General features: G+C 39.6%; 1 protein-coding gene and 1 pseudogene across 1 annotated transcript in view; both read right to left on the bottom strand.

The window, feature by feature from the left end:
- Positions 1-25,502, bottom strand: part of LOC102007926 (ATP-binding cassette sub-family G member 2-like) — a 70,966-nt gene that overhangs the window by 24,194 nt on the left and 21,270 nt on the right. Inside the window, exons 3-10 of the mRNA XM_005388161.2 lie at positions 15,766-15,825; positions 15,064-15,178; positions 13,779-13,931; positions 11,233-11,390; positions 9,343-9,494; positions 8,010-8,114; positions 6,150-6,397; positions 1,119-1,201 (exon numbers count right to left, since the gene is read on the bottom strand). Coding sequence (XP_005388218.1) covers positions 1,119-1,201; positions 6,150-6,397; positions 8,010-8,114; positions 9,343-9,494; positions 11,233-11,390; positions 13,779-13,931; positions 15,064-15,178; positions 15,766-15,825 — 1,074 coding nt within the window. The remainder of the gene's footprint in view (positions 1-1,118; positions 1,202-6,149; positions 6,398-8,009; positions 8,115-9,342; positions 9,495-11,232; positions 11,391-13,778; positions 13,932-15,063; positions 15,179-15,765; positions 15,826-25,502) is intronic.
- LOC102007581 lies at positions 19,770-21,670 on the bottom strand (annotated as a pseudogene).

Below are 25,502 nucleotides of genomic sequence, written 5' to 3' on the forward strand. Positions count from 1 at the left end.
AAATAAATAAATAAAATAATAAAATGAACTGAAAGGGGATAAAAGGAAGAATGAAAGTAGAACTATTCTAGGGGAAATGGGGCAGGAGGGAATCGAAGGGTAGAATAGAAGCAGACAGGAGTGCACACCTCTCCTTGACCTGGTATTGAGACTTTCAAGGAGTACTCTGTCCTTAATCTGAGGTTACCATACTTTTTACAAGGAAAATAGGTTATGTTGTCTTTCTAGATTCTTCTTTAAATGGTCTTTCCTGGATGTTTGGGGGTTTTGTTTGTTTGTTTTTTGGTTTTGAAGTTTTTCCAAGCCTTCTGCCATGGTCTGGACTTTGTACAAGCCTGGACCTCATCAACATCCTGACATATTACATACACTTGAGCAAAGTTTGAATCACAAGCTTTTATAGATTTTTATCCATAGCTAATTATTAAGAAAGCAAAGGAAAAACAACATCAGGGCCTCTTTGATTTTCATGTAGACACAAGCCACCTGTCTCTCCACTTACTAATGGCTAAATTTCTGCCTAAAACAAAAGACTCTTGCTGAGTCACAAGAGGGAATAAAAGTCAAAGACAAGTTAAAACTTGGGTGAACATTGAGGACATTATGCTTAGGGAATTAAGCCACACACATGCATGCACACACATACACACCAAATACTCAGTAGCTCCAGGTATACCACTGGGCTGTAGTAGTCAAATTTAGAGGCAGAAAGGAGAATATATTAATCAGAACTTTGGATAGGTTTGTAAGGGGAATTACTGTTCTATCAGACATGGGAATTTTATGGAAAATAAAAAACAGATGTGGATGGTGGTGATAGCACCCCAAAGTGAATGTACAGAACTGTACATTCTTGTACAGTTGTACTTGATGCTACAGAACTGTACACTTAAAATGGTTAAAATTGGAAATATGTGGTGTGCATACTTTAATCATACATAAAAGTGTGACAAAGAAAATAAACTCTTTTATTCAGTGTTCATACATCCATTCATCCCACCACAATAACACACTGATGTGCTATACTTGTCTCCTGCTCAGATTCTTAACAGAACAGAGATCCATAGGCTTGAACAAAGTGACAGCATTTCTCAAAATCAATAGACAAAGTTACTTACCTAATCAGGATTGCAGCACAATCATTTCTTATCACAAGGAAAAAGGCACCTAGAAGCACTACCTCTGTAATTGAGATAATGATCTTTCCAAAAAGAAAAATAAAAAGGAAAAGAGTTTCAATTACAAATAAATTTTACACATTATTACTATTAGGACAGATATAGATGGACATGTAGGTTACAGAGACATAGATCTCTGCACTGAACTAAACACTCTAAATGTGCTGGCCAAATTTCCACAAAGAATGTAAAATATACTTTATTAGTCTGTAGTTTCCTACATTATATTGAAAATTTCAGAGGAGGTGACAGGACAGCAGAAAAGCGAAAGTTCCTCCCAGTGTCCTGCCAGGCACTGCCAGATCAGGGCACAGCTCAGGCGCTGAGCTCACAAATGCCATGAAATGTCAAAGAGCAATGCAGGCACCTGCAGGGGTCCTGGTGGGAACAAAATAAAGTCCACATGACTAAGAGTTGTGTCTTGAACTGACATCTCAGTCTCTGTGCCAGTGGACATGCACAGTTTTATACTTCAAGAGGCTAAAGTGAAAACAAGATGAATTTAAGCATAATTTTAGGTCTTAAGACCTAAAACTACCAGAAAAGTAGCTCCGAGGTAGAATGCTTGCTTTTCACATACAAAACTGAATGAATAATAAAGTTTTTTAAAGCACACAATGGCATTTTCCACAATAAGGAACTGTGGGTGAACTGTAGGCCAGTTACCCAATCTCTAGGAAGTCCCTGACTGCATAGAAAAGGGAACTGTCACTTTAACCAAATCTTTCAGCCTGCTTTCCTAGGACACCAAAGAGATGCCTTTACCCCTCTCTGCCATTGCTTTTCCATAAACCTCGACCAGTGAGGCCTGCAGTCCCCAAGGCCGCCCGAGCTGCCAGTGCTTGCACTCGTCACCTACTCAGTCTGCGTGGATGGCTCCCAGGGGACCGCACAAATGTCTCCTTAGTTTTCAGGATAAAAAGTCTCTGAAGGACCAGCAGTTAGCAAAGGCTTCAACATGATGCTACATAATGGAGGAATTCTACCTACAGTTCCTCACAGATTACATATAAAAATATGAGAAACGATCACCTAAAAACCAAAATATCCTATATGTCTTTGAAAATATCATAATTATAAAAATCTCAGTACTCTTACAGTACCAAGACATAATAGTTTATAAAGCACCCTTTTGGAATGAAGAATAGCAAACTAGTAAGAAAGAATAATGATCTACCTGCAAAGACTAGCTTATGGAAATCACACCCTATGAAGGATATCATTTAAATGTTCCACTCATGAAATAACTTTAAAAATTCCCCGTGCTATCAAGTAGTGATATGAGGCCGATTCCACTACCCTGGCATATTTTCACTATATTCAGAATATACTCATTCATTGCAACAGTGCAATTTTCCAAGATAAATGCTGATGGCTCTATTAACATTCAGAACTCACACGTGTGCGATAACCTATATTTTGCACAGTAAAGCATTTTAAGGTATTCACCACACTAGATCCTCACTATTCTTCATCTGTTTTCTATTCAAACATGATACCTTATCCCATGTCCTAGTTACTTTCCTGTCACTGGGAGACTGTACACTCACAACTCAAAGGAGGAGAGGTTTATTTCAACTCACGGCTTTTAAAGCTTTCAGCCCAGAGTTAGCCGGTTCCAAGACAGAAACACGGGGAAACGGTCTGGGGGGAAGAAAGATGCTCCTGCTATGGTGGACAGGAAGCAGAGAGAGAGGCAGCAGGGAGGGAGATGTACTCTTCCAGGTCATGACCCAATGACCCACTGCTAATCAGGCCAGATCTCCTAACATCAAGTGAGCTATATCATGCAATTTCTTCCTAAAACCCCTCATCCAATCATTTTCTCTAAAAACCCCACTTCTCATGGGACTTTGGGAGGACATGAGATTTAAACTGTGATGTACCAACAATATCACTGTTATCAATGGGATGCTTCATACAGGTTCAAAGTTCTTAAACTATTTTAGTCAGCTGTCAGATATAGTGGTGTTATAATGAATTTCATGGGAAAGTCCTGCTTTTATAAGGCACAAATGTGTTATTCATTCTGTCATGAAAGAAGCCTTCAAGCAAACTGACCATTTCACAACAGAAGAAATGACACTGCTATGAGCACTGGGCACCTGGTCTCAGTCCTGTTTTGCTAAAAGAGGGTGAAAAGTGATTTAAAAAAAAATAAACTCTCCAAATATGTCACTGTTCTAAGATGTTTAGCCAATATTTTGATAGTGTGTTCTGAGAGGTGTTTATGGCTAACACTAATAGAAGGAATCCAGAGTCAAATGTTTACTATGCTAATAGAAAGGACTCTGCATGTGATCAACTATTATGTCTGCAAAGTTGATTTGATCAGAAAAACCCGTGGCACAGTAAATGCACAATACTCTCCTTAAACAGATAACCAGTTATGGCAAGATCTCCCAAATACAACCATTATTAAATGGCCAATGCTGAAACGCTAGAATATATAACAAGTTCAAACAAACAAAAAAAAAGCTATGAGAAAATAGAAGTCAGATTTATCAGCAGAAAGTCATAAATATTTCAATAGCTCCATATACAAAAACAGATATAATAAACCTACAAGATGGAGAACCTAACCCAAAGGTCAGTGACCAATGGCCCAATGACCAGAGGGGTCAGACATAAATTTGTGTTAAGCTATAAGCTTAATAGACAGAGTAGATCAAGAATACTATTTCTTCCAGTGTCAAATATATATGAAGTTGAAAATTCAGTATCCATGAATAAAATTTTAATAGTGAACAGCCTTGTTTATTTTCTTACATATTACTTATGATAGTAACAATAAACTAGCAGTGTTCACCACCTGAGAAAAAGATCATGTAGCACCTACAAAGCCTAACATATTTACTATGTGGTCCTCTTCCAAAGAGGACTTCCTACTTTGCTGCTACTATTCCAGTATTTCTAAACCTGAACAAGAGCAGTTATTGCTGTCTCAGGGAGATACAAGGTCCTGCACTTATTCTAGAGATTGATGCTTCTCTGCACCTTGCTGGGATTCCTGTTGTGGAAATGAGTTTCCTGGTGCAACACGAATAGGCCAAACATGCACCTGATGTTTGCAACACATGGAAGCCTAGCACCAAACCACACACAGTACGAAGTGTGTAAGTAGGTGCGTTCTAATCACACTTGGCCCAGAGCTAACATATATTTGTCTTGGATCAAATACATACAAACCACTTTTTGAGGAAGCAAGAAATAGATCTTATCAAAACAGTCCCTGAAAAATTCTAAAAGTGCTAAAAACATCATGTTACAGTGACGTGTGCATGCTCATGTTTAAAACAGCACAATCTGTAATAGCTATACCTTGGAAGTGGCCCACACATCCACCAACAGATGAATGGATAAAGGAAATGTGATGTTTATATATAGTGGAGTACTACTCTACCATAAAGAAGGATAAACTTGAGTCACCTGAAAGATGAAGGGTGCACTTTGAGCCCATAGTGTTGAGTGAAATAAATCAGGCATACAAATTCTTAAATAGTACATAGTTTCTCTTATATGAGAACACCAAAATATAAATAAAGAGAAAAATAGAATACAGAGAATAGGAATTAGGGAGCTAGGTTTTTCTCAAATGGGACAGGGATCAGGAGAAGGACAAAGGCAGGAGGGGGAGGGGAAGGAAGTGAGAAAGGAGTTGAGTTATATCATGTTCATATAACCACTCCCCACAAGGGACGTGACCACCCACTGTGGCTCCAGACACGGTGAGGCAGCTCATCAGTGTGCAACAGTAGGTAGCCAAGTGGATACATCTACCTCATCAACCTTGTTTCCAAGTGACATCAAGTTTCTTCTCAAAAAAAAAAATTACTCTTCACTGACACACAGAAGTGCCTGTGTTCTCAGAGGACCAGAAACCTTTGGCTCAATTGAGAAAGTGACTCTAATGATATCAGCTTTCTGATGCGTGACAACAATATTGAGATATGAAAATTATAGTACACATTAAGTACTCTCTAGTATGTCAATAATGCCAAAACATGCATTTAATATTCAACAAAAACTCAGTGATGGATAATAAGAACAACAACTCAAGAACAACCACCTAAATTGATATTCTTGTAATTTTTGGAAAAGCCAACTAGGAGAACTAAAGTTTATGTGCTATCACAATTAAGGCTAACAGAAAAAGCATAAAGTATGATAATCACCACTCTCCAGAATCAGCAAAAAGAAAAGCATATTATGTCATCTTAGTGGAGAGGTCCGTAAGTTTGGTTCCTATCTGTTTACAGACTGCAAACTCTTGGAAGTGTCCATTGATTGCCAAAGTCTCGGATCACACGGCGAGCAGGCTCCTTGCTCAGGCAGCACACAGCCCTCCCCTCCCGGTCCCCGCAGGTCAGCTCAGGGCACTGGGTTCCCTGACTGCAGATTTCATCCACAGACCAACCCCTCCTCTCAGTCTCCTCCCCTCTGTCCCCTCTGCACCCCGTCTCTGCTCAAGCTTCTAGCACAGTCCCTTGTGTCACTGCACCTGCTTTGCTTAACTTTATTATATTATAGTTTTTACTCCGCCATAAGAAGATAAGTTTCATGAAAGCAGAGATTTTTATTTTTCCTCACTGTGCTCACTATTGCTAAGAGTTCCCAAAGAGCAATACAAAACCTTGTAGTGACTTTGTGCAATGAATCAGTGAGTGAAAGTGGATACCTGTTAGGAAAACATGAAGTAAGTAGTGTTTCCTTTAGTTCACCTATTTTGAAGCAAAATGAAGCTTCTACTTAGATTACCTAACACAATGTGTATGAAATATTCAGGGATGCTCCAACAAAGCTTTCACAAATTAAAAACGTGTGTTATTTGTTCCACTGATTGTTTCTATATCCTAGATGGAGTGAGGGTGATAAATACATGGAAGGGCGGGAGATAAACAACCCTGGAGAAGGATAAACTTTTTCTACATTACTATGCTACAACACAATGAAAAGCATCTTCCAGCTTACCTCAGTTATAGAGGCCTTGCGATCACCCAACAAGTTTTTAAATAAGCGCCAGCTAATCCATCTGAGCTGGTGCCAAAAGGAGGTGGCACAAGTGAACTCCTTGAAGGCTGAACTCTTCTTCTTCTGACTGACTGAGAGTTGATCTAGTTCAGCTTTTGTATCTCTGTAGAAGGAAGAGTTGGCATAGATCTCAGCTAAGTTTTCTATGCCTGGCTCATCTCTCCTGGAAAACTCTTCCATCTTCTCACCTTTGTCATAAAAGTGGACAAAAAATAAACAGTATTAGAGGAAAGACATGATTGAATACATTTCATTGGAACTCATTTCTTGTACCTCACCTCAGTTCTACAGCATGAGAATAAAAAATTAACAACAATGCCATGACTATATACACTAAGCAGTCACATTTTCCTAGGGCCATAACCTTATAGATACAGCAAACCAGTTGACCTTTTCCCATTTCTACAGTAATTCTTAAAATAGATGTATTACTGTACAGACATGTAATTATCAATAAGAAACTTAGGGCCTTCAAAAGTTTAAAGGACAAATTTAATTTGTTTGTTTTTTTAATAACATAGGGTTAACCATTGTTGGAGGATGAGGCAAGAGAATTTCAAATGTGAGCACAGGCTGGACAATTTAGCAAGATAATATATCAACCACAGATAGAGAAGAGAGAGGAGGCAAGAAGACTGAGGAGGCAGCTGCTTAAATATCTTTCCATAAAAATAATGAATGAATGTATTTTTACAGAAATTCTTTTTTAAATTTTATTTTAAAGAGAAAAAAGCAAACAAAAAAACAAACATAAAGTCAAAAATAAAACAACAAAAAATAATAAAAATGATACAGTATTTCAAAACAAGGTGATAGGAAATCAACAATAGTTGTTATATTACATATTGTTATCTTCAAAGTAGTTGCTCAGATCATCAGACATAGGTATGCAAGATCAATTAAACAATTACGCATTAACTGTTCATTTCAACAAACCGATAGAAATTAGTAGTACAATTATCCCAGCTATCTTTGTGTGTGTGTGTGTGTGTGTGTATATATACACTATATATATGTTATTTATATATATATATATATACACTATGTTATATATGTGTGTGTTATTATATATATATATATATATATTTCCCCTCCTTTTCTCCTTCCCCCATCCCAGCTGTTCCTTCCCTTTAAAAAAATGATAAACTTAACAATAGAAATTCTGGTTAGAAGTGATAGTAACTTATAAATGCTCATTTGTAAATTAAATCAAAACCACCAACAGCACTAGGGGAAAATAGTGTATCTTATGACTGCTATCAGAACACTACTTTAATCTAGGTATTGTGGTGTACACCTGACATCCTGGTAACTAGGGAGACAGAAGCAAGAGCACTGGTAGTTGGACATCAGCCTGGGCCCTGACTCAAAATAAAATTCTTAAAAAGTGTAGGGATAGAAGGCTTACCTAACACCAGCAGGCCCTATGATCAATCCAGTATTAAAGAAAAGAAAAGAAAAGAAAAGAAAAGAAAAGAAAAGAAAAGAAAAGAAAAGAAGAAAATTAGAATAGAATAGAATAGAATAGAATAGAATAGAATAGAATAGAATAGAATAGAATAGAATAGAAAAGAAAAGAAAGAGAGAAAGAAAGAGGGAGGGATGGAGGAAGGAAGGAAAGAAGGAGGGAAGGAAGGAAGGAAGGAATGAAGGAAGGAAGGAAGGAAGGAAGAAAGGGAGGGAGGGAGGAGGACTGCATTCACATGAATTCACAAAGCCTTCTTCAGGTAAGTATTAACATTGCTAAATCTCAGCCACTGCAACTAGGTAAAACTCTGTAAATATTAGAGACCCACATACATTCATGGCCTTCCTCCTCTCTGTCTGATTCCATAGCAGTGAAGACTCCACTGATGACATCCAGCAAGAACACAGCAGGGTTGGTGTAGGGACCACAGTTGTAACCTATGGAACAAAGAAGGCAATCCAAGAAGACAGAGCTGATGTCCTTGGAAATAAAAAGCATTCATATCAGAGGGTAGGTGAGGTGCGGCATGTGGACATAGAATCCAAACACTCCCCTTCTCCCTCATCCTTTCTTCTCCTCTGGCTCATTTATCCTTTCCTGCATATATGTGATGTTTCAGTGACTCTCTGTATCATATATATCGAGAAAAAAACATAAGTGCCAGAGTGTAAATGCTCCCTAAATTCCCCTAGGAAACACTGGGACAGCAGTACACATGCCACCTACTAACCTTAGCAGTCTAATTTTACTTGTCATGATATCATTAATTCCAAATAGACAAGAAATTCCCACCACAACATTCTGCAGAGAACATGACCAACACAGAACACCTGAATACAGACCTCAACTTCTTTTGGTGCAATCATCTCAACTTGGCCTGAAATCTGACAGCTAAATTCAGCTCCCATGGACTCTACAGATTCACACACAGTATGATTATTTCTTTTGAATAAAACTGATTAAACAAATTCATACTAAGACCTGTGGCTAGTAAGTATTTAAAATTGTATTTAAGTCAGGGAAAGCATCTCTAATTATATGAAAATATTTCAAAAATGAAGCAGAGGACATGTACCATTAAAAACTAAACCACCTGACTCAATGTAAAGTAGAAAGAAGCAGTACGGAAATGTTGGCACATCAAAAAGACATTAAGGATGTAGGAGATTGGCAAGCTTGACCCCAGGCTGGGCAACATAGAGAGTTAGTGGGACACATTGTCTCAAATTAAAACTTTAAAAGTGGCTAAGCCTGTACCTCCATATACAGGCTCATCCTTCTATCCTCAGTATCCCCCATCAAAACCTAAAAACCAGGTAGGTTCAAATGACAAAAACTAGCTGTGAGTCTGATACACAATCACTAAACTCTCAAGAAAATGTCACCACACCTGGGAAGCAACACAAACACAGGCCAAGGAGACAAACTCCGGCAGACACACACACACATGCACAATCAACTAGGACAGAAAATGGAAAGAAGCCTAAACAACAAACAAGCACTGAAAAAAGAAGAAAAGTTGTGGTACTAAATGGGTCAAAGATGATTTAGAGTGGTAGAACCCAAAGCTTGTCTGTGCAAGATCAAACAGCGCTCCTGTGTCCTCCTCTATGCTCTTCCAGGATTTTTGCTTGAGGACCTACTGCATGCAGAACTCAACCGTACCTGCTGATGCAAAGTGCTCTACAGCCATCTGCGCAGGACCGTGGAATATTAGTTTTCCTGCCGCCAGTAAGGTGAGGCTGTCAAACATCTTGAAGATGGAATGCTGAGGCTGATGAATGGAAAAGATGATTGTTCGTCCCTGCTTAGACAGCCTATGTCAAAGGAGAGGAAAGAACTAGTCGTTACACATCCAAACTTTGCACTTCCTGAAAAATACTTTCTTTCTGACTGTAGGCAATTTGATCCCAGTTCAATTTCATTTTTGTTATAAGTATCTCATTGAGCCTTACAATGTAAATTTGATGTTAACTTTAATACTTTTATTTAAATAGGCAAGAGTTTCTTAAAGGATGGTGCATTAACAGTATAGAATCCACTAGAAGCCTTATTAAAAGGTAGATTCTTTAACAGTCTTTCCAGACACTGAATTAGAATCTCTGTAGTGTGTACAAGGAGTCCAGGTTGTTGACAACCACCCCAAGTAATCTGAAAACATACTCACCACTGTGTTATATGAAATAAATCTTAAACCAATAATCACCTGATCTTAAATCATCTTGTGCTTTATGATTATTATGAATTATTCTACCTTGAGAAACAACATTACTAAGCACACAGAGAGAATATAAACTGATACATACATTATACCTATTTGCACACAGAAAACATAAAATGTATTTATCATCAATATACTTCCAACATTTATATATACATACATATGTGTATGGACACTCATAAGTGTGCATTTCTTGATCTTGTCTACTGTGGGTGTAGAAGTAAGGATAACCGTGTACTCTTCAGGCAATTAAGGCTGAACCAGATCACTGAGTGGGTGATAGGGTCCATTTAAGAGGATACGGAACATAGACAGACAAAGGAGAAGATGTTCATCTCCAAGGCAATGACAGAGGAATCAGAAGAATAATGCCATGGATACCCTGATCCCAGATTGCCAGCCTCCAGAGCTATGAAAAAATTAAATATCTGCTGTTTTTTAACTTTATTTTAAAGAGGAACAAAGTAAAACAAAATTCCAAAACAAGATAATAGGAGAATAACAATGGTTAATACATTGTGTATTGTTATCCTCAAATTAGTTACTCAGAGTACAAGATATGAGGCATTTAATTGTCCAAACAACATTAACATAACCCTTTCTTTTCAGTGAACTAAGAGAAAGTAGTAGTGTAACAATCCGAACTATCTTGTGTGTGTGTATACATACATATATAGCTTTGGTTTTTCTTTTCCCTTCTTTTCGCCTTCCCTCCACCCCAGTTTCTCTGAACAGTCTCTTCCCACTTTACAACACCTACTATACATTTTGGATCTTATTTACTCTTTCAGCTTCTCACACTAGGGACGGAATATGATGCTTACACAAGTGAGTGGATTATTTCACTTATGCGTATGGACGAATTTTCTATTGTTAAGCCACCAAATCTGTGGTATTTTGCTACAAGAGCACCTTAGCCAACCTCCACTCCCCTTATTCACTGGGTTCAGTCCTCCGGGGCCTCTTTGGTGTAGCACATGCTGCAGGCTGGCTTGGCCTCAGGGACCCTGGATGTTTCTTCAACTAGAGCTTTATCCTGTAGAATCCAGCCTGGTCCCACTCCTGTGCTGGCAGCTCACATGCCACAGTCCAGAGGTCCTCTCTGATGCTCCTGCTATTCAAATCAGCCCTCACAGCCACCATGGCCACCCCTCCCTCCCTGTGCTTCTCTTTCATCTTTCTTGATAGCATTGCTGTGTTGACTGACTGCTCCCCTCTAACACCAGAGGAAGAAACTTTGCACTTTCAGTGTTGCATCCCCAGCACCAAGAACATCTGGTGCACAGAAGTAACAAATATTAAATACATAAAAGAACAGCTCCCATAGCAGTCACCTTTTCAGGAGTAAAAAGAGAGCATGTGCTGTGCTCAGGTCTAAAGCATTTGTGGGCTCATCGAGGAACAAGATGGAAGGGTCAGTGACCAACTCCATGGCAACACTGATCTTTCTTCTTTCTGCTCTTGTCACACCATGGATTGCTTCAGATCCAACCTAAAACAAAATGTTACCAATAGAAGTGACCACATCAGTAGTACTTGGTGAAAATCTTTGTATGAGATTTTCCCCCGTTTGAGACATTCCTTCTTATTATTCTCATTGCTCTGAATAGGTAAAAAGAGGACCTCTCAGAGATGAAAGGGGGTTCTGTTCTATGAGATGAGTGAACTCTGCCTACTGTCAGAACTGGTAAATGCCTGAGATCAGATATGAAGCTTATATTATTTTTATACTTCAATAGTTGCCTTATCAAGTCAAATACACATATATTTAGGCCGTAAGTCAGAATACTAAATGGTATGGCACAACACAGTGAAATCAGAATCTAAGACAGGTGATAAAAGCCAGATATCATGCCACACTTCTGTAATTACAGCGCTGCGGGAGGCTGAGGTAGGACAAGGACAAGTTTGAGCCCATTGCTAGTTACTTAGAGAAACCCTGTATCAAAACAAAAAAGAAAAGAAAATTAAAAAGAGGCTGGGGATGCAGTTTAGTGTGAAGGCACTGGGTTCAAGTCCCAATATCACAAATGAACGAGTGAGATAAAAACAGGAGAGCAAAAGGGAAAGTACTTATGAAAATTCATCAGACTTTTACCGTGTACCTCTCCACTGTTTCCAGCAAAAGTCTCCAAATGGAATTATAAGAAGAGAGTGTACGTGGAGCCGGAAAGTTCACCTTCAAACAGACTGTGTTAGCACCTTTTCAATTTCCATGACTCTTCCCCATCAGACACTGCCCACATTGTAACTCACTGCAGGATTTTTCATGGACATTTTTCAGAAAAATGTGGAAGGTGGGGCATTTTGCAGTGCAATTGTCTCAGTCTTTTCAGCCAATGAGTGTCATTTTGGGTAATGAGAAGAGTAGGAAGTTTTGGGAAGGCAGCAGTGTGAAACTGCAATTTAGAGGCTCCAACCATATAGTCACATGCTACTCCTGGCTCTCAATAGGTTGAACAGTTGAACTACAAAAGACATTTGGAGACAATTCAGGACATGTAAATGATTATGGACTTAATGAATATGATCCTTTTGCTAGTTGATAATTGATACTTGTATTTTTGTAGATCCATTGCATGTATGAAATGTGATATTATATAATTTTTTAAAATTACACCAGTAAGAAAAAATTTGAAGAATTATGGAATATAATACTAAAAACTGAGAAATCAAGATGTTTCCTATAATACTATCCATGAAGCAATTTGATTAATTTTTCTGAATTTATGTTATTTTATGTTTACAATATCATAAAAAATTAAAAATTATAATTATTTCAATTATACTATATGAATTTTAAGAGATGAATAATTTCATTCAAGGTTCTTGCTGAAAATCCCAGAGAGTAATACAGCACAACAAATAGATACAAAACAGAATAAATGGAAGCACCTTGTGGGAAAGGAAAAATCAAGTGAAATAAACAGACTGAAAGCAAGGAAAGATGAATCATTCATAATAACAAAATAAATAATGGCATCGCAGGGTGACTCTTCTAAACAAGAACAGTTCACTAAAGTCTTTCAGCAAGTGTCATGGGAAGCAGCAATTAGAAGAGCCCTTGTTTCCCATTGAGCTAAGTAGGGGATGTCACTGGGTTAAAACAAGGCTGTTATCATCTAAATAGCTCATTGTCACCTAAAACCCCAAATGTCTGCTCAGGATTTCTTTTATAGGGAATTCTCAACTGGAGAGAACACTCATTCCTCTGATTTGATTTCATGGATTTGCACAACCCTCGAAATGGGGAGTTTTTTGTCCTATTTTTTTTTTTCATCTATACTTTTGTCCACAAGTCTATTTCTAAAACCTGAAAAGTCTTAGAAAAAGACTTCTTAAAAGAAGAGTTTGGAAAAAAGAGAAAGAAAAATGGAGAGATATACTTGGGGAAGAAAGAGGGGAAAGGCCTTAAAAATATGACTAGAGAACTACAGCAAGTAAAATATACTGAGCAAAAATCATTGTATATCATTATTTATTAATTCCAGAAAGGAACCCTCAAATATCAACAAAACAAACTTCTCTGGAGTAAGAGAGAGAGATGAATTCCTAAGTTAGAAAAGGAAAAGCACAAGTAGAAAAGTTAGTGCAAAATTATCAGATGATCCAGACAATGAGGTTTGTGCGGATCATTTGAAAAACACTACAGAGAAGGTTTTCTTCCTAGAGCTTGTTCCACCCCCAGGATTCAACAATCATTAAATTAATTTTTCCAGGTAATTTAAATGTCCTTATGATGTAACTAGAAACTTTTCTCCTTATTATAAAAGCAGCCATTTTGACCACGAACATAGAAAAATACTGATTATGATCATATTTTTCACAGAAGGAAAGTCTTATTATGTGACTATAATTTCACCAGTTTTAATAACATTACCTTGGAATCTGCCACTTTATCCAGACCTAGTTCTTCAATGACCTCATTAATCTTTTCATCTTTCTCATGACTCGTCACAGTTGTTGGAAGCCGAAGAGCTGCTGAGAAGTATAAGTTCTCTCTCACCGTCAGTGTGACCATCATGACATCATCCTTAGACAAATGGTATTTTAGTGAGACAAACTGAGTCTTTTCTAAGCTGACCCATCACTCTAGAACATGTAACTTAATCCAAGAACATAACACACCCAAAGTAAAGGTCTCGCTACTGGTGACCATTACATTCTACAAATTGCAGTAACTGCATGTACAGACAGCTGCAGAATCTACTGGAATAATTTTCAAAACACATTTGCACATCCAAAAAGAGTACAGGCAATGATGATTATCTTGTTCTCGTGTAATAAACTTGAAGTTTTGTTGACTCCTTTGCAGAAAAAAACTTTTAGTACAAGTCAAAAAGAAGCATGAATGGGATTTACTACAGATTGTGAACCAGACCCTTGAAGGAGGTGCACACACTGAAAGGAGTGAGACAGGATCCAATCTACAGGAGGACACATGGAAAGGGGTGTCTTCAAAGCAAGTGATCTAAGATGTGTGTTTTTGCTGTCTGTCAGTTTCCAGTGCATGTGTCTGAGGTGGAGACAGGCTGTTGCCAAGGTTGTTGTGTTTTTGGCTGGAGAAAAAGGCAACTTATAAGTGTAAGGGACATGTCTAGTGCCCTGGAGTTTATAAGCTACTGTAAAAGAACTTTTAAACATTTAACAGTATTTCAGTAAGGATGAAGGGGGTGTCACAAGCCAGGGTGGCCTCCAGAAGCAGGGAAACAAATGCTATCTTGCTGCAAATTTTCTTAAAAGTATAATTTTGTTTTTGAAACATAATTTTAAAATCTCAGTTTTATGTCTCCTTTCTACATTTTTTTTTATTTTTTTATCCTATCTCATGATGACTAGTAGCAAACACTTTCAGACATCTTCCTACAATGATTTGCGAAGGAGAGCTTCAAGGGAGAGAGAAAAATGTAGAAAGCATAACACAAGAGCCTGATGAAACAGATATACTGGCTACAATTGATACCACTGCCCTACAAAGGTCAGAGTCCATATCTGCTCTGTATTTTCATTTATTACCACACTAAATCTAGTGGATAATTATTAAAAGTTGGTGTAAAGAAACTTAGTCCTATATGAATGTTTTATATTCAGCTGGAAACCATAAACAAAGGCACTTGCCCATATAAAAATGAGAAAATCTAAAATGCAAAGCCAGTAATACTTACTTGTGCCACATAAGCTGAATCACATTTGAAACTGTCAGGGTGAGGTTCTCCATTTATCAAAATGTCTCCAGAGAATTTTCCTGGATGTTTTCTTGCAGCTAAGACATCTAACAACCTGTAAGGGGATATACATGTTTCAGGGCTTCTATCCCTAAAACACAGATCATTTATCTCAACTTTTCTGCTCAATATAGAAAATAAAATTAGTTAGGAAATTCTATGATTTATCTAAATATATACTTTCATTATTTGATACATGACGGCCCCCAAAATAAAAATATGTTATCATTGGTTTATCTGGCACAGACCTCCCAAATTATCTGCCTGTTGAGGATAATTTGGGAGAACATGGAGGTCCTAAGACAGGCAATGTGCTTTTTTAAGTAAGAACCACAGCCCTACATAAAACATGTTACAGCTTCCCATTCCCATATAAATATTATCCATGTATTTTCACATTCTCTTGGTTCATAATACTGGCTGCTGAAAACCAATCAGTTTATAACGTCCTAGTAGTAAACCTGACTAATAAGACTTTGTTGTCTTTCACAAGCCGGCCCAACTGAACATTATCAACAGCACCTATGGCCAGACCAGACATGCAATGTAAATACTGAACCAACCCTAGCTCACGTAACTGATTTTTAAAAGGATTCTGAAACTGCACAAACAAGGCTGACCTAAACTTTCTTTTATACTCACAAAGAATTGCCTGCACCTGAAGGTCCCAGAATGGCATTGAGGCCAGGTCTCATGATCCCACTGAAAGCATAAATATATATTGACTTACTGTTCCACATTAAACAAAATTGTACTAATTTAGAGTCTTAATTGAATACACTTAATGCAGGTTAATGAATTTATACACAGAAAGCAGGAATCAACCTATAAATTAAAAACCGATTGTCATAAGATTAGTATACAGAATAAAGATATATTTCAATCATGACCTATAAAAATGGCTCTAGTCTCCTTAATTTCCTTTCATATACAGTAATACCTTGGTTCACAAATGCTTCCATTCATGAACAATTTGGTTTGCATATAGCAAACCATTGCTTCCCTTCACAAACTCTCCATTGGGCAACAAACAAGATGTTGGCCATCTTCCCCACAGAAATATAAATGCATATATCTTCTGAGCTCTGGTACAAGGTGGTAACTTCCTCTAGTCAAGATCATGGCTGCAGACGACCTATACACACTTGCTCTACAGAGCATTTGGTGAGTTTTTTAGCAAATACAGTGCCATCCAGTATTATTTGACCTAAAACAGGCCCAAAGAAAGTTCAGAGCAAGCATCATGATAAAAAGTGTACAGGGCTCATGAGGATGACAAACATGTGTGGACCAATAATGAGTTAAGTCAGGTTAGTGTTCTCTCCTTTCACACTGTCCTGCGCTGTACTTTGTTTGATATTCTTGTGCTTAAAAACATATACAGTTCCGAGTGGATTAACCTTATTTACACTGAATATTATGGGAAAATTCGATCTAATGCCCAATGAAAATCAGGTTGCAACTGCATTGGTGAGGGCCAAAATGGATTAATCTTATTTACACTGAAACTTGTGGGGAAATTTGGTTCAGTTCACAACAAATTCTGTTTGAATCCAGATTCACGGAATGAATTAAGTTTATGAAGGGAGGCACTTCTGTATTCTTAAAACCATTTATTCCTTTGGTGACTGTGCTAGTTAGGGTTTTCTATAGGAACAAAATTGATATAAACATACATAATTATACAAAAGCATTTATTAGGTTGATTTACAAGGTCAGAAGTAGAAGAGTCACAAGAGCCCGCTGCAGGACCATAGGTATGAAATTCCAGCATGGCCCTCTGTGTGCTGGTGATCCAGAGGATCCAGGAGCAGCCACAGCTGGAAGCCTGAAAACTCACAGCAGTAGCTTGTGTGAGTCTCTGTCAGAAGGCCAAAGGGTCTGCATTGCAAAGCTCAGGAGTCTGAGCTAGAAGGCTGAAGTAAGTGGAGACCAATGTCCAAAAGCAATGGGGAAGACTGGTGCAAAAGAATAACAAAGTAACACTTTCTTCTTTCCCTTTGAATTCTGTGCCTGCCAGTCTATCTTTGGTCTTCCAACCTCACATTGCTGGCACAAATGTCAGGCTTTCACAGTCACAACTGGAATCGACTAATCTTCTGGGTGGTTCTTATTCGAGTTGAAATACCACAATGATCACAATTCCTCCTTTGTAAACTTGACATCTCCTAAAATAATACTTAACCTCCAAATACACCACAGACTTCTTGATTACACCTAACATGGGACAACTCTTGCCTCCACGAATGAAACACACTAACTTCCTCCAAGAACAGAACACATAGCTTTTCTCTGGGTCCCTACTCCTCTTCTTATATTTATTAACTTATATATTATTGTGTGGATTTAACAAAGCTGAGGAACCAATCAACATCATGCTACAAAGAAAAAAACAATACCCATTTAATACACGTGTTAATATGCAAGTTTATTAACAAAAGAGGAAGGAAATCCTCATGACAGTTGTACTCCTTACTTCTGTAACTGGCTGGTGGTTGTCACTGGTATTGATACCTAACTTCTACCACTCATTCTCCATTCTGTTGGACTTCAGAAAACACCTCAGTAGGTCTTGGCTCTTGGTCTGGTAGGGTGACAGCTTCATTCATGAAAATTAGGGGTCTTCTGTCATCCATGGGGCATTGAGCATCATAGTCTCCCATTTCTGTGGTTTATATCTGCAGTAACCCCAGAAGCCTCCTGTGTTCAGTGGCGGGGCTTTCAATGGTGGTGGAATCATGCCACATGTGCTGTTTGGCAATGGAGCCTGCTTGGTATGGGGTCACTGGAAGTATCACCATAAAGGATGTGTCACCCTTCCCACTGCCCCCTTCACTCTCACTCTGCTTCTTGCAGCTACAATTTGAGTAGTTTTTCTTCCAAAATTCCCTTCTACTGCACTTTTTCTTCTTTGGAGTGGCTGATAATTTGTGAGTTTTGGGTCTTGTGTTTCAGAGATGAGAAAGTATCTAAGATACCCACTGACCTGAATAGCTGGCATGGTAATATTAGCCATCCTAAGGGATCTCCTGCACTGCAAACATGCTCTTCTTTACACCCACTGTGGAGGATTAGTCCAATTTCTCCTTCATACTCTGCATCAATCCCCACTCCCAACAACATAACTCCCTTTAAACATCTTGTTGATTCAGGCCTGAAGTGCCCAAAGTAACCAGAGTGAAGTCTTTGATTCCAGTTCGATGGAATCACTGCTGTGGCAGCTCATACCATCACCACCCCTTCTGAGACTTCCAGGCCACTGAGCATCAGACTGCAAGAAAAGGAAGCAAAACTTCCACTAGCTTATCACTGCGAGTAACAGTGAATGGTGCCATTCCCACTGCTGCCTCTTGACCACTTAAACAATGACTCTGGGCTAGGTACCGTATATTGGACACTTACTCGCTGTATGTACAGCCCTCAGGAGAACCTCTTCCCAGTACAGCAATGTTTTCCTACCATGCCATCACTCTTTTTTTTTTTTTTTCTGGAAAAGGTAGACTTTTAATAACTTTATCACCAGGTTAAGTCACACACTTACAAAGTGGTTAGAAATTTCTGAAAGGGCATTATTGTTTAAAAAAAAAAAAAAAAAAGCACTCATCCTTACATAAATAGTACCTAGGATTCCACTGGGACACTATGGTTCAAAAGGCCCTGGCCAAATAATTGCCTGAATGCAACAGTCCTCCAGCCTATGGTAAGTGAAGCAGAGTAAGACATAGAAGGCAAGGCCGGGCTGGGCCCCAAAGCACTCAGAGCCAGCCAGGCTCCAAACAGGGAGCCCTGTAGTTTTCCCTGGGACACTATTCAACTACAGTTCAATTAGTCAACACAATAGGTCTTCAATGGGGAGGAGAGATTAATTACCATGATAAGGAGGTTATTGCATTCTTTGGACTATGTCATAATTGTAGTTAGCAAATTCTGATGGTTAATAAAAATAGCCTCCATGGTTGTAGGTATGAAGACAACTCTCCCTTGGGCTTTGTTGTTCCTGCTGGACAATACATGACTGATAAGCTATAAATGACATTGTTTTATGTATATACTAGCTTCCTTCATTTATTATGTTTATAGGCATTTACTGCTTGAGTCAAGGTTAGGCTTGTTAAGTGATTAAAGGCAATTTTATTACAGCAGCACATTCTTCTTCTATTCTAAAAGAATAAAATGCATAAGAGGAACAGCTTTTATTTTTTCTTTGCAAAAAATTGTGAAATTGAGTTATTTTGTTAATGTAAAGTACCAGTAACTCACTTGAGGACCATGCCACCTTCTGAAAATGCCATACACCCATTCATTAAGTGTGTCAAAGCTCTCCCTCGTGTGGACTTGCCAGTGTGGGTGAGCAACTGCTCGATGGCTTCCAGGTCGGCATTGGCTGGGAGCTGGGAGCAAGATAACAGCCCAGGAGGAGGGGCTTTGTAGTTTAAGGCAAGTGTCTATATGGTTCCCTGGCACAGCTTGTGTGTATGATCCCTGAGCCTTCTCTGTGTTCCTCTTAAAGGGTTGACTTGGGCTGACTAGCTGAGAATGGTCCGTTATCTACTGAGTCATGGGAAGGATTGCTGCAGTTATGTGTAAACTGTGAGGACTGCAGAAAGTACGGTGGAGGAGGTAGCAAGGCAGCTGGCCACCAGCGTCTATGTGAAGGTCACGCCCACTTCATTGTACACTTTGAAGACTTTCTCAATGGCATTGACGTAGGCAGCCTCCTCAGCTCCAAGCCCAGATTATACTTCATGGCTGTGCACATGATTTGCCTGTCAGAACACTCTGTTGTGTAGGCCAAGCCAGAGTGCACAATGTCTCTCTCCGATGCCCCTGATATCCTGTCCTGGAACTCTGCTGTTCAGACGATAGGAATTGTTCCACTATGCTTCCCAAATTTTCTTTCTAAGCTTTCTTGAACAGACATGAGCAACTGGTAGTTAGAATCCCTTTCACATTTGAAGGTCAACTGGCCATAGCTGACATGATTTAGAGTCTTCAGCCATTCAAAGTAAGATACTGTCACTCTTCCAGCTTTCCAGCAGAGATCTGGGATAACAATGATGTTCCTCTCCAGGAAGGTCTTGTCAGCTTCCAGAGTAGTGGATCCATTAGCACCTTCAGTGATGATCTCGGCTTTGACTTTGGGTGCACTGGATTTGGTCAGCTGCTTCTCACTGGCAGCTGGGATCAGGATGTCACAGTTAGTCAGCCTCCAAGATGCTTCCTTCATATATTCTTGCCTTAGGGAATCCCAGAATTGATCCATGTTGCAATTTGAAATCTTCCAGTTCTTTTGGGTCAGTACCATCTGGATTATATATACTCTCATCAGATTCCCCAACACCAATACATTTAGCACCAAAACTATGCAAATATCTCATAGAGTATAGGCCTACATTACCAAAACCCTGAACAACAAACGTTTTATCTCCAAAGCCTGGTGTCATTCCTGAAATGCTCATGTAGTGAGTTTCATTGCTGAAGTTCACAATCCCATGGAAAACACCACGGCAGGTTGCAGGGATCTGCTCCTAGATGCCCCCTTGACTGATGGGCTTCCCAATAACGCAGGCATGTACGTTAATATCATAGTGCCCTATGGTGCTGGTGTAGGTGTCCACGATCCAGAACATCTCCTGCTCACCTGTGCTCATATCTGCGGCAGGCATGTCAATGCCAGGACCAATAAAACCCTTCTTTGCTAGCTCCATGGTGAACCTTCTTGTGATCTTTTCCAATTCATTTTCTGAATAGTTCTTGGGGTTGATCTTAACACCTGCTTTAGCCCCACCAAATGGCACATCAACCACTGCACACTTGTATGTCATCAGCAAAGCCAGTGCCTTCACTTCATCCATACTCACATCAGTGCTGTAGCGGATGCTTCTCTTGCAGGGCGTGTGGTGCTGGCTGTCCTGGGCACTGTAGCCCTCCACGACCTCTGGCTTGGTTACTTTTCTCTCATTGCTGGGACAAAATACCTGACGCCCAAAATTAAGGAAGGAACAGTTTATTTTGCTTACACAGTTTGTGGAGGTTTCAGTCCATACTTGGCAGGTTACAAGGCAGAGTGGCACATGGAAGAGGGCTACAGTTCACGGCGGCAGAACACAGCAAAAGCAGCAAGCACACAAGGGAGGAAATGACTACAAGCAGCCTCTTGCTCTCCCTTACATATGCAAACTATCCACCCCAGGGCAGGTGCAGCTCTCACACCCATAATCAATCAAACTCTAAAAAACCTGCCTCATGACCGCATGAGGCTTTCGGGGGACACACAGAAGCAAACCATAACAACCTCCCAGGAGACGTCGTCGCCCTGGATCGGGAAGAAGACCCTCAGCACGTGGTTGCAGGGCTTGATGATACGCAGGATGCCGCCCAAGCGATTGCGCTTCTGCTCCTTGCTCTGGCGGCTGCGCAGGTCCTCCACCAGCTTGTCCTCCATGATGTTAGCGCCGTGGTTGAAGAAGCCCTCCACCATCTTGAAGAAGTTGGGGTCGTCCTCGCGCTCGGCCGCAGCCTCGCTGTAGCGGCGACAGCTGGGCATCCCAAGGGCGGTGCGAGGGCCCAGCAGCCGAACAGCGCAGTGGGGTAGATGGCCGAGGCCAGCGCAGAGGCAGTGCCTCGCCCAGGTGGCAGTACATGGCGGCGGTGGGGCTAAGGCGAGGCGGACTGAGGCGAGGAGGAAAAGCTCTGCGCCCTCTGCCCTTTAAAGCCGCAGCTTCCTGCCCCCGGAATGTCCCCTCCCCTCGGCTGTTGTCGCCAGGTGGAGAGGACGGACTTGGGCCACCGTGCGCTGCACTGGGCGCCTGGCCTCCATCTCCTCCAGGGCCTGGTCCAGCCTCCCAGATGGCAGCGCGTGACGCTGTCACTCTTATTCCATCTTAAAAACTCACTGCAATATTGATCAATCAAGGACTCATTAACAGTTTCTTTCAGCAAACTGTTAACTATCCTGTATATACATGCATACAAAATATCTGTTTTCATGAGAAACCACTTTGAAGATATCAATATGTAATACAACAAGCATTGTTAATTTCCTACCACTTTGTTTGTAACTCTGTATTGTCTGTACTGTTTGCTATTTTGTAAAAGATTGTCTGTTAATGTTTTCCTCCTTTTATTTTTAAAATAAAAATAAATTTTAAAAAACTCATTGCACACTTATACCAATCCAAGTGCTACTCTAAGATAAGGAACATGAGTAGAGCAGTGTATTTCAGAAGTAGGAGCCCACTGATGCACCTCCTCAGCTATGAAGTATGAAATAGAAGCAACACTGTGTGAAATGCCCTGATTGGGGGGGTGAGTCATTTTGTAAGTCCGTAGATGACAGTTTGGGCAGGTGATGAATGAGTTCAATAACATGGTAGCCACTTGAAGGCTGACCAGGTACAGCCACTTCTGACTGCCCATCTGCCAGCAGGAGAAACCAATTCTGATGTCCTGATATGTCCGCTTTGTTTTGGATATCAGTCTGTGACCTGCTGACACTTTGATAATATTGGACACTTCCATCATAGAATGGGAAGTTTCATTTTGAATGGATACTTATTCTTGGGATGGATTTGCATACCTTGCCCATTTCTCTGAACTGTCATAATTATAATATGTTGGGTATAGGTGTGGGTGGAATGTACATTTTGCATAGCTAACTGACTAAGGTATCTCACTAAATTTTGGACAAAGACAATGAAAGTTCAGTAAGCCTAGAACAAGCCATTACAGAAAAAATCTTTTTTTTTTTTTTTGAGTGACTTTATCATGGCCACCAATGCAAAAATCATATTGTAATGGCATCTTTTGCATTTATTTGTAGCTTTTCCTGCATCTTCTTTACTAATGCTTAGCTGGTAGCTGCTTCTAACGTGACCAGAAAGAAAGCATCTGCACTCAAAGGCAGCAAGAGCTGTAGACGGAGGATTGCAAGAAGAAACACTTTGTGGCCTTTTAAAGAGGGCAGAAGTGTGAGAAAAGCTGGACCCAGAAATCCAGCCAGACTCCTCTGACAGGTCAGAGCTTCATTTGTGAGTGCAGGGAGAGAAGCTTATCACTGAACTCAGACTGCAAGATATGTACAGCTGTGAGGATGCTTCAATTCTGTGCATTGCAACTGTGTATGTTTCTAATCATTTTCCTCTTACTTCTTCACTGTTTCTTTATCTTCTCTCTTTCCTTTACCACATTCACCTAATATATGTGTATATTATATATTATATGTTATGTGTCATATGTTATATGCATATATTGTGAGATGCCAGTATATGTGCAAAGGAGAAGAAAATTAACTAATTCACTAACCTAAATAATACATCTTTGGAATGTCCGTGTTACCCACATGAAACTTGTATACAGAGGGCCGAAATAGCCTATTATCTAACAGACTGTTATCAGGTTCTGACCTTCTCAAGGTTTCAGTCAGTCTCCAATTACATGTCCCTCCCTCTGTCCGTTCTGCTCCTACACATACTGTAAAAGTCCACTCCACAGACTTCTATTCAGGATACAAAAACAATACAAATAATGACCACCTACCTCTTTCAATCTTTCTTTCTTCTTTTTTTTTTTCTTTCTTTCTTTATATTTTTTGGTACTAGGAATTGAACTTGGAAGCTCACACTTGCCAGGCAGGCACTGTGCCACTGAGCTATATCTCCAGCTCTTTCTTTCAATTATTATTTCTGTTTTCTGCTTTTCTTCTTTCTAATTTATCCTCTTTTTCTCTTTCTCCCTCCACTCCCTCCCCAAATTTCAATCTAACTCCAGGGGTAGTACAGGTTACTATATTCCTTATATGTCACTGAGAAAAAGGTGTAATGATTAAAATGAATTTTAATACACATGAGTGATATATGATTGCATCTGTTGATACATCCTCAGTAGGGATTTTCTCCCTAAAAAATAGAGACTGTGTCTGTTCCTACTCAATAGAGTGGGTTTTAAATGTACATAAATATCAAAATCAAATGATATAAAGTTTATAACAATGGGAAACAGACAATATCTAATAAATTCTCCACACTAGCAACAAAATTTCTCCACTCCAAATGATCACCAACTTTCAGCACACACACACACACACACACACACACACACACACATATACATGAGAGAACAAGGCAACAAAATGCTTCCAAAAATAACTAATTCTCCAAAATTTTATACAATGTGTTTGATAGGATGAAAATCAAACACCCAAAGACTGAAATATACAAAATGATAAAAGGGGAAACAGAATGATCAATAAGGTGTTCAGTAAGCCCAAAGATGATGTATCCAAAGGAGTAATGGACTTTACTATTGGTGAGCTTAAGGAAAAAAATGAATGAAAAGCTGTGAGCAGGTCCACAGAATAAGAAGCATGAGCAGCCACAGGGGGTGGATTCTATGCCACAGCTACAACCACATGCCCACCCCTATCCAGCTCTGCATTCTGCTTCCACCCAGAACATGGCCACAGATGAGCTGACCAAATGACTGACCTGATGATAGATGATACCTTCAAAAAGAAGTGAAAAATCTGAAGCCTTCTACTTTCCATTAGAGGAAGTCACAAAAACAAGAGATCTGCATGGGAGGAGCAAAGCCCTTCACCCACATGATCAAGCAGGTCCCCACACAAAACATAGGCAAGAGCAGAGCCACCACCTAAGTCCAAGGAAGCCCTACATTTTGCTCCCCCATGGTATGGGGCACCACAGGTGAGAACTAGCAGACTGCTCTAGTCCTGAATGAGGACAGTCCCATCAAGAGAGAAGGAAGCAACCAAACTCCACGACTATCAACATTTGGTCCCACCTGCAGTGTGGCCTCCATCCAGCAGAGGAAGCGGTTGGCAAAAGGAGTAAAGATGTGTGATGTGCATGAGCCAGCTCCTCAGAGGAATGTGAGTGTTATCTATTACAACCATGAGGGGAGTAAGGTTGGGAATCAGGAGATGGGTGGAGGGGTAGGGAGTGAAGGAAAAGGGGATGGAAATGGGAATTAAGATGTTTTATGTCCACGTACCAATTCCCCATAAGGAATGTAAATATTACATGCCATAACATGTACTAATAAAAAAATCACAAAAATGTAATATACCTAAAAAATACAATAGAAAATGTGAGTGGCCAGTATAGCAAAGAATTACAGTCCATGAAAAGGAACCAAAAAGAAATCCAGGAAGCAAAGTCTTTATTGAAATTTTGTGCAGCAGATTTGACCAATGAGAAGAGAGAGTGTCAGAACCAGCGTGGCTAGAACACAGGATTCATGCAGGACACCGTATATTCACAGATACCTCAAAAACTACAAAAGATCATGGGGAATGATTCAAACAACCTACAAATGAGGTAAAGATGACTAAATTTAGTTTAACAATAATCAGAGAAAAA

This window comes from Chinchilla lanigera, unplaced genomic scaffold (genome assembly GCF_000276665.1).
Source record: "Chinchilla lanigera isolate Chin_1 unplaced genomic scaffold, ChiLan1.0 scaffold00032, whole genome shotgun sequence".
Taxonomy (NCBI): domain Eukaryota; kingdom Metazoa; phylum Chordata; class Mammalia; order Rodentia; family Chinchillidae; genus Chinchilla; species Chinchilla lanigera.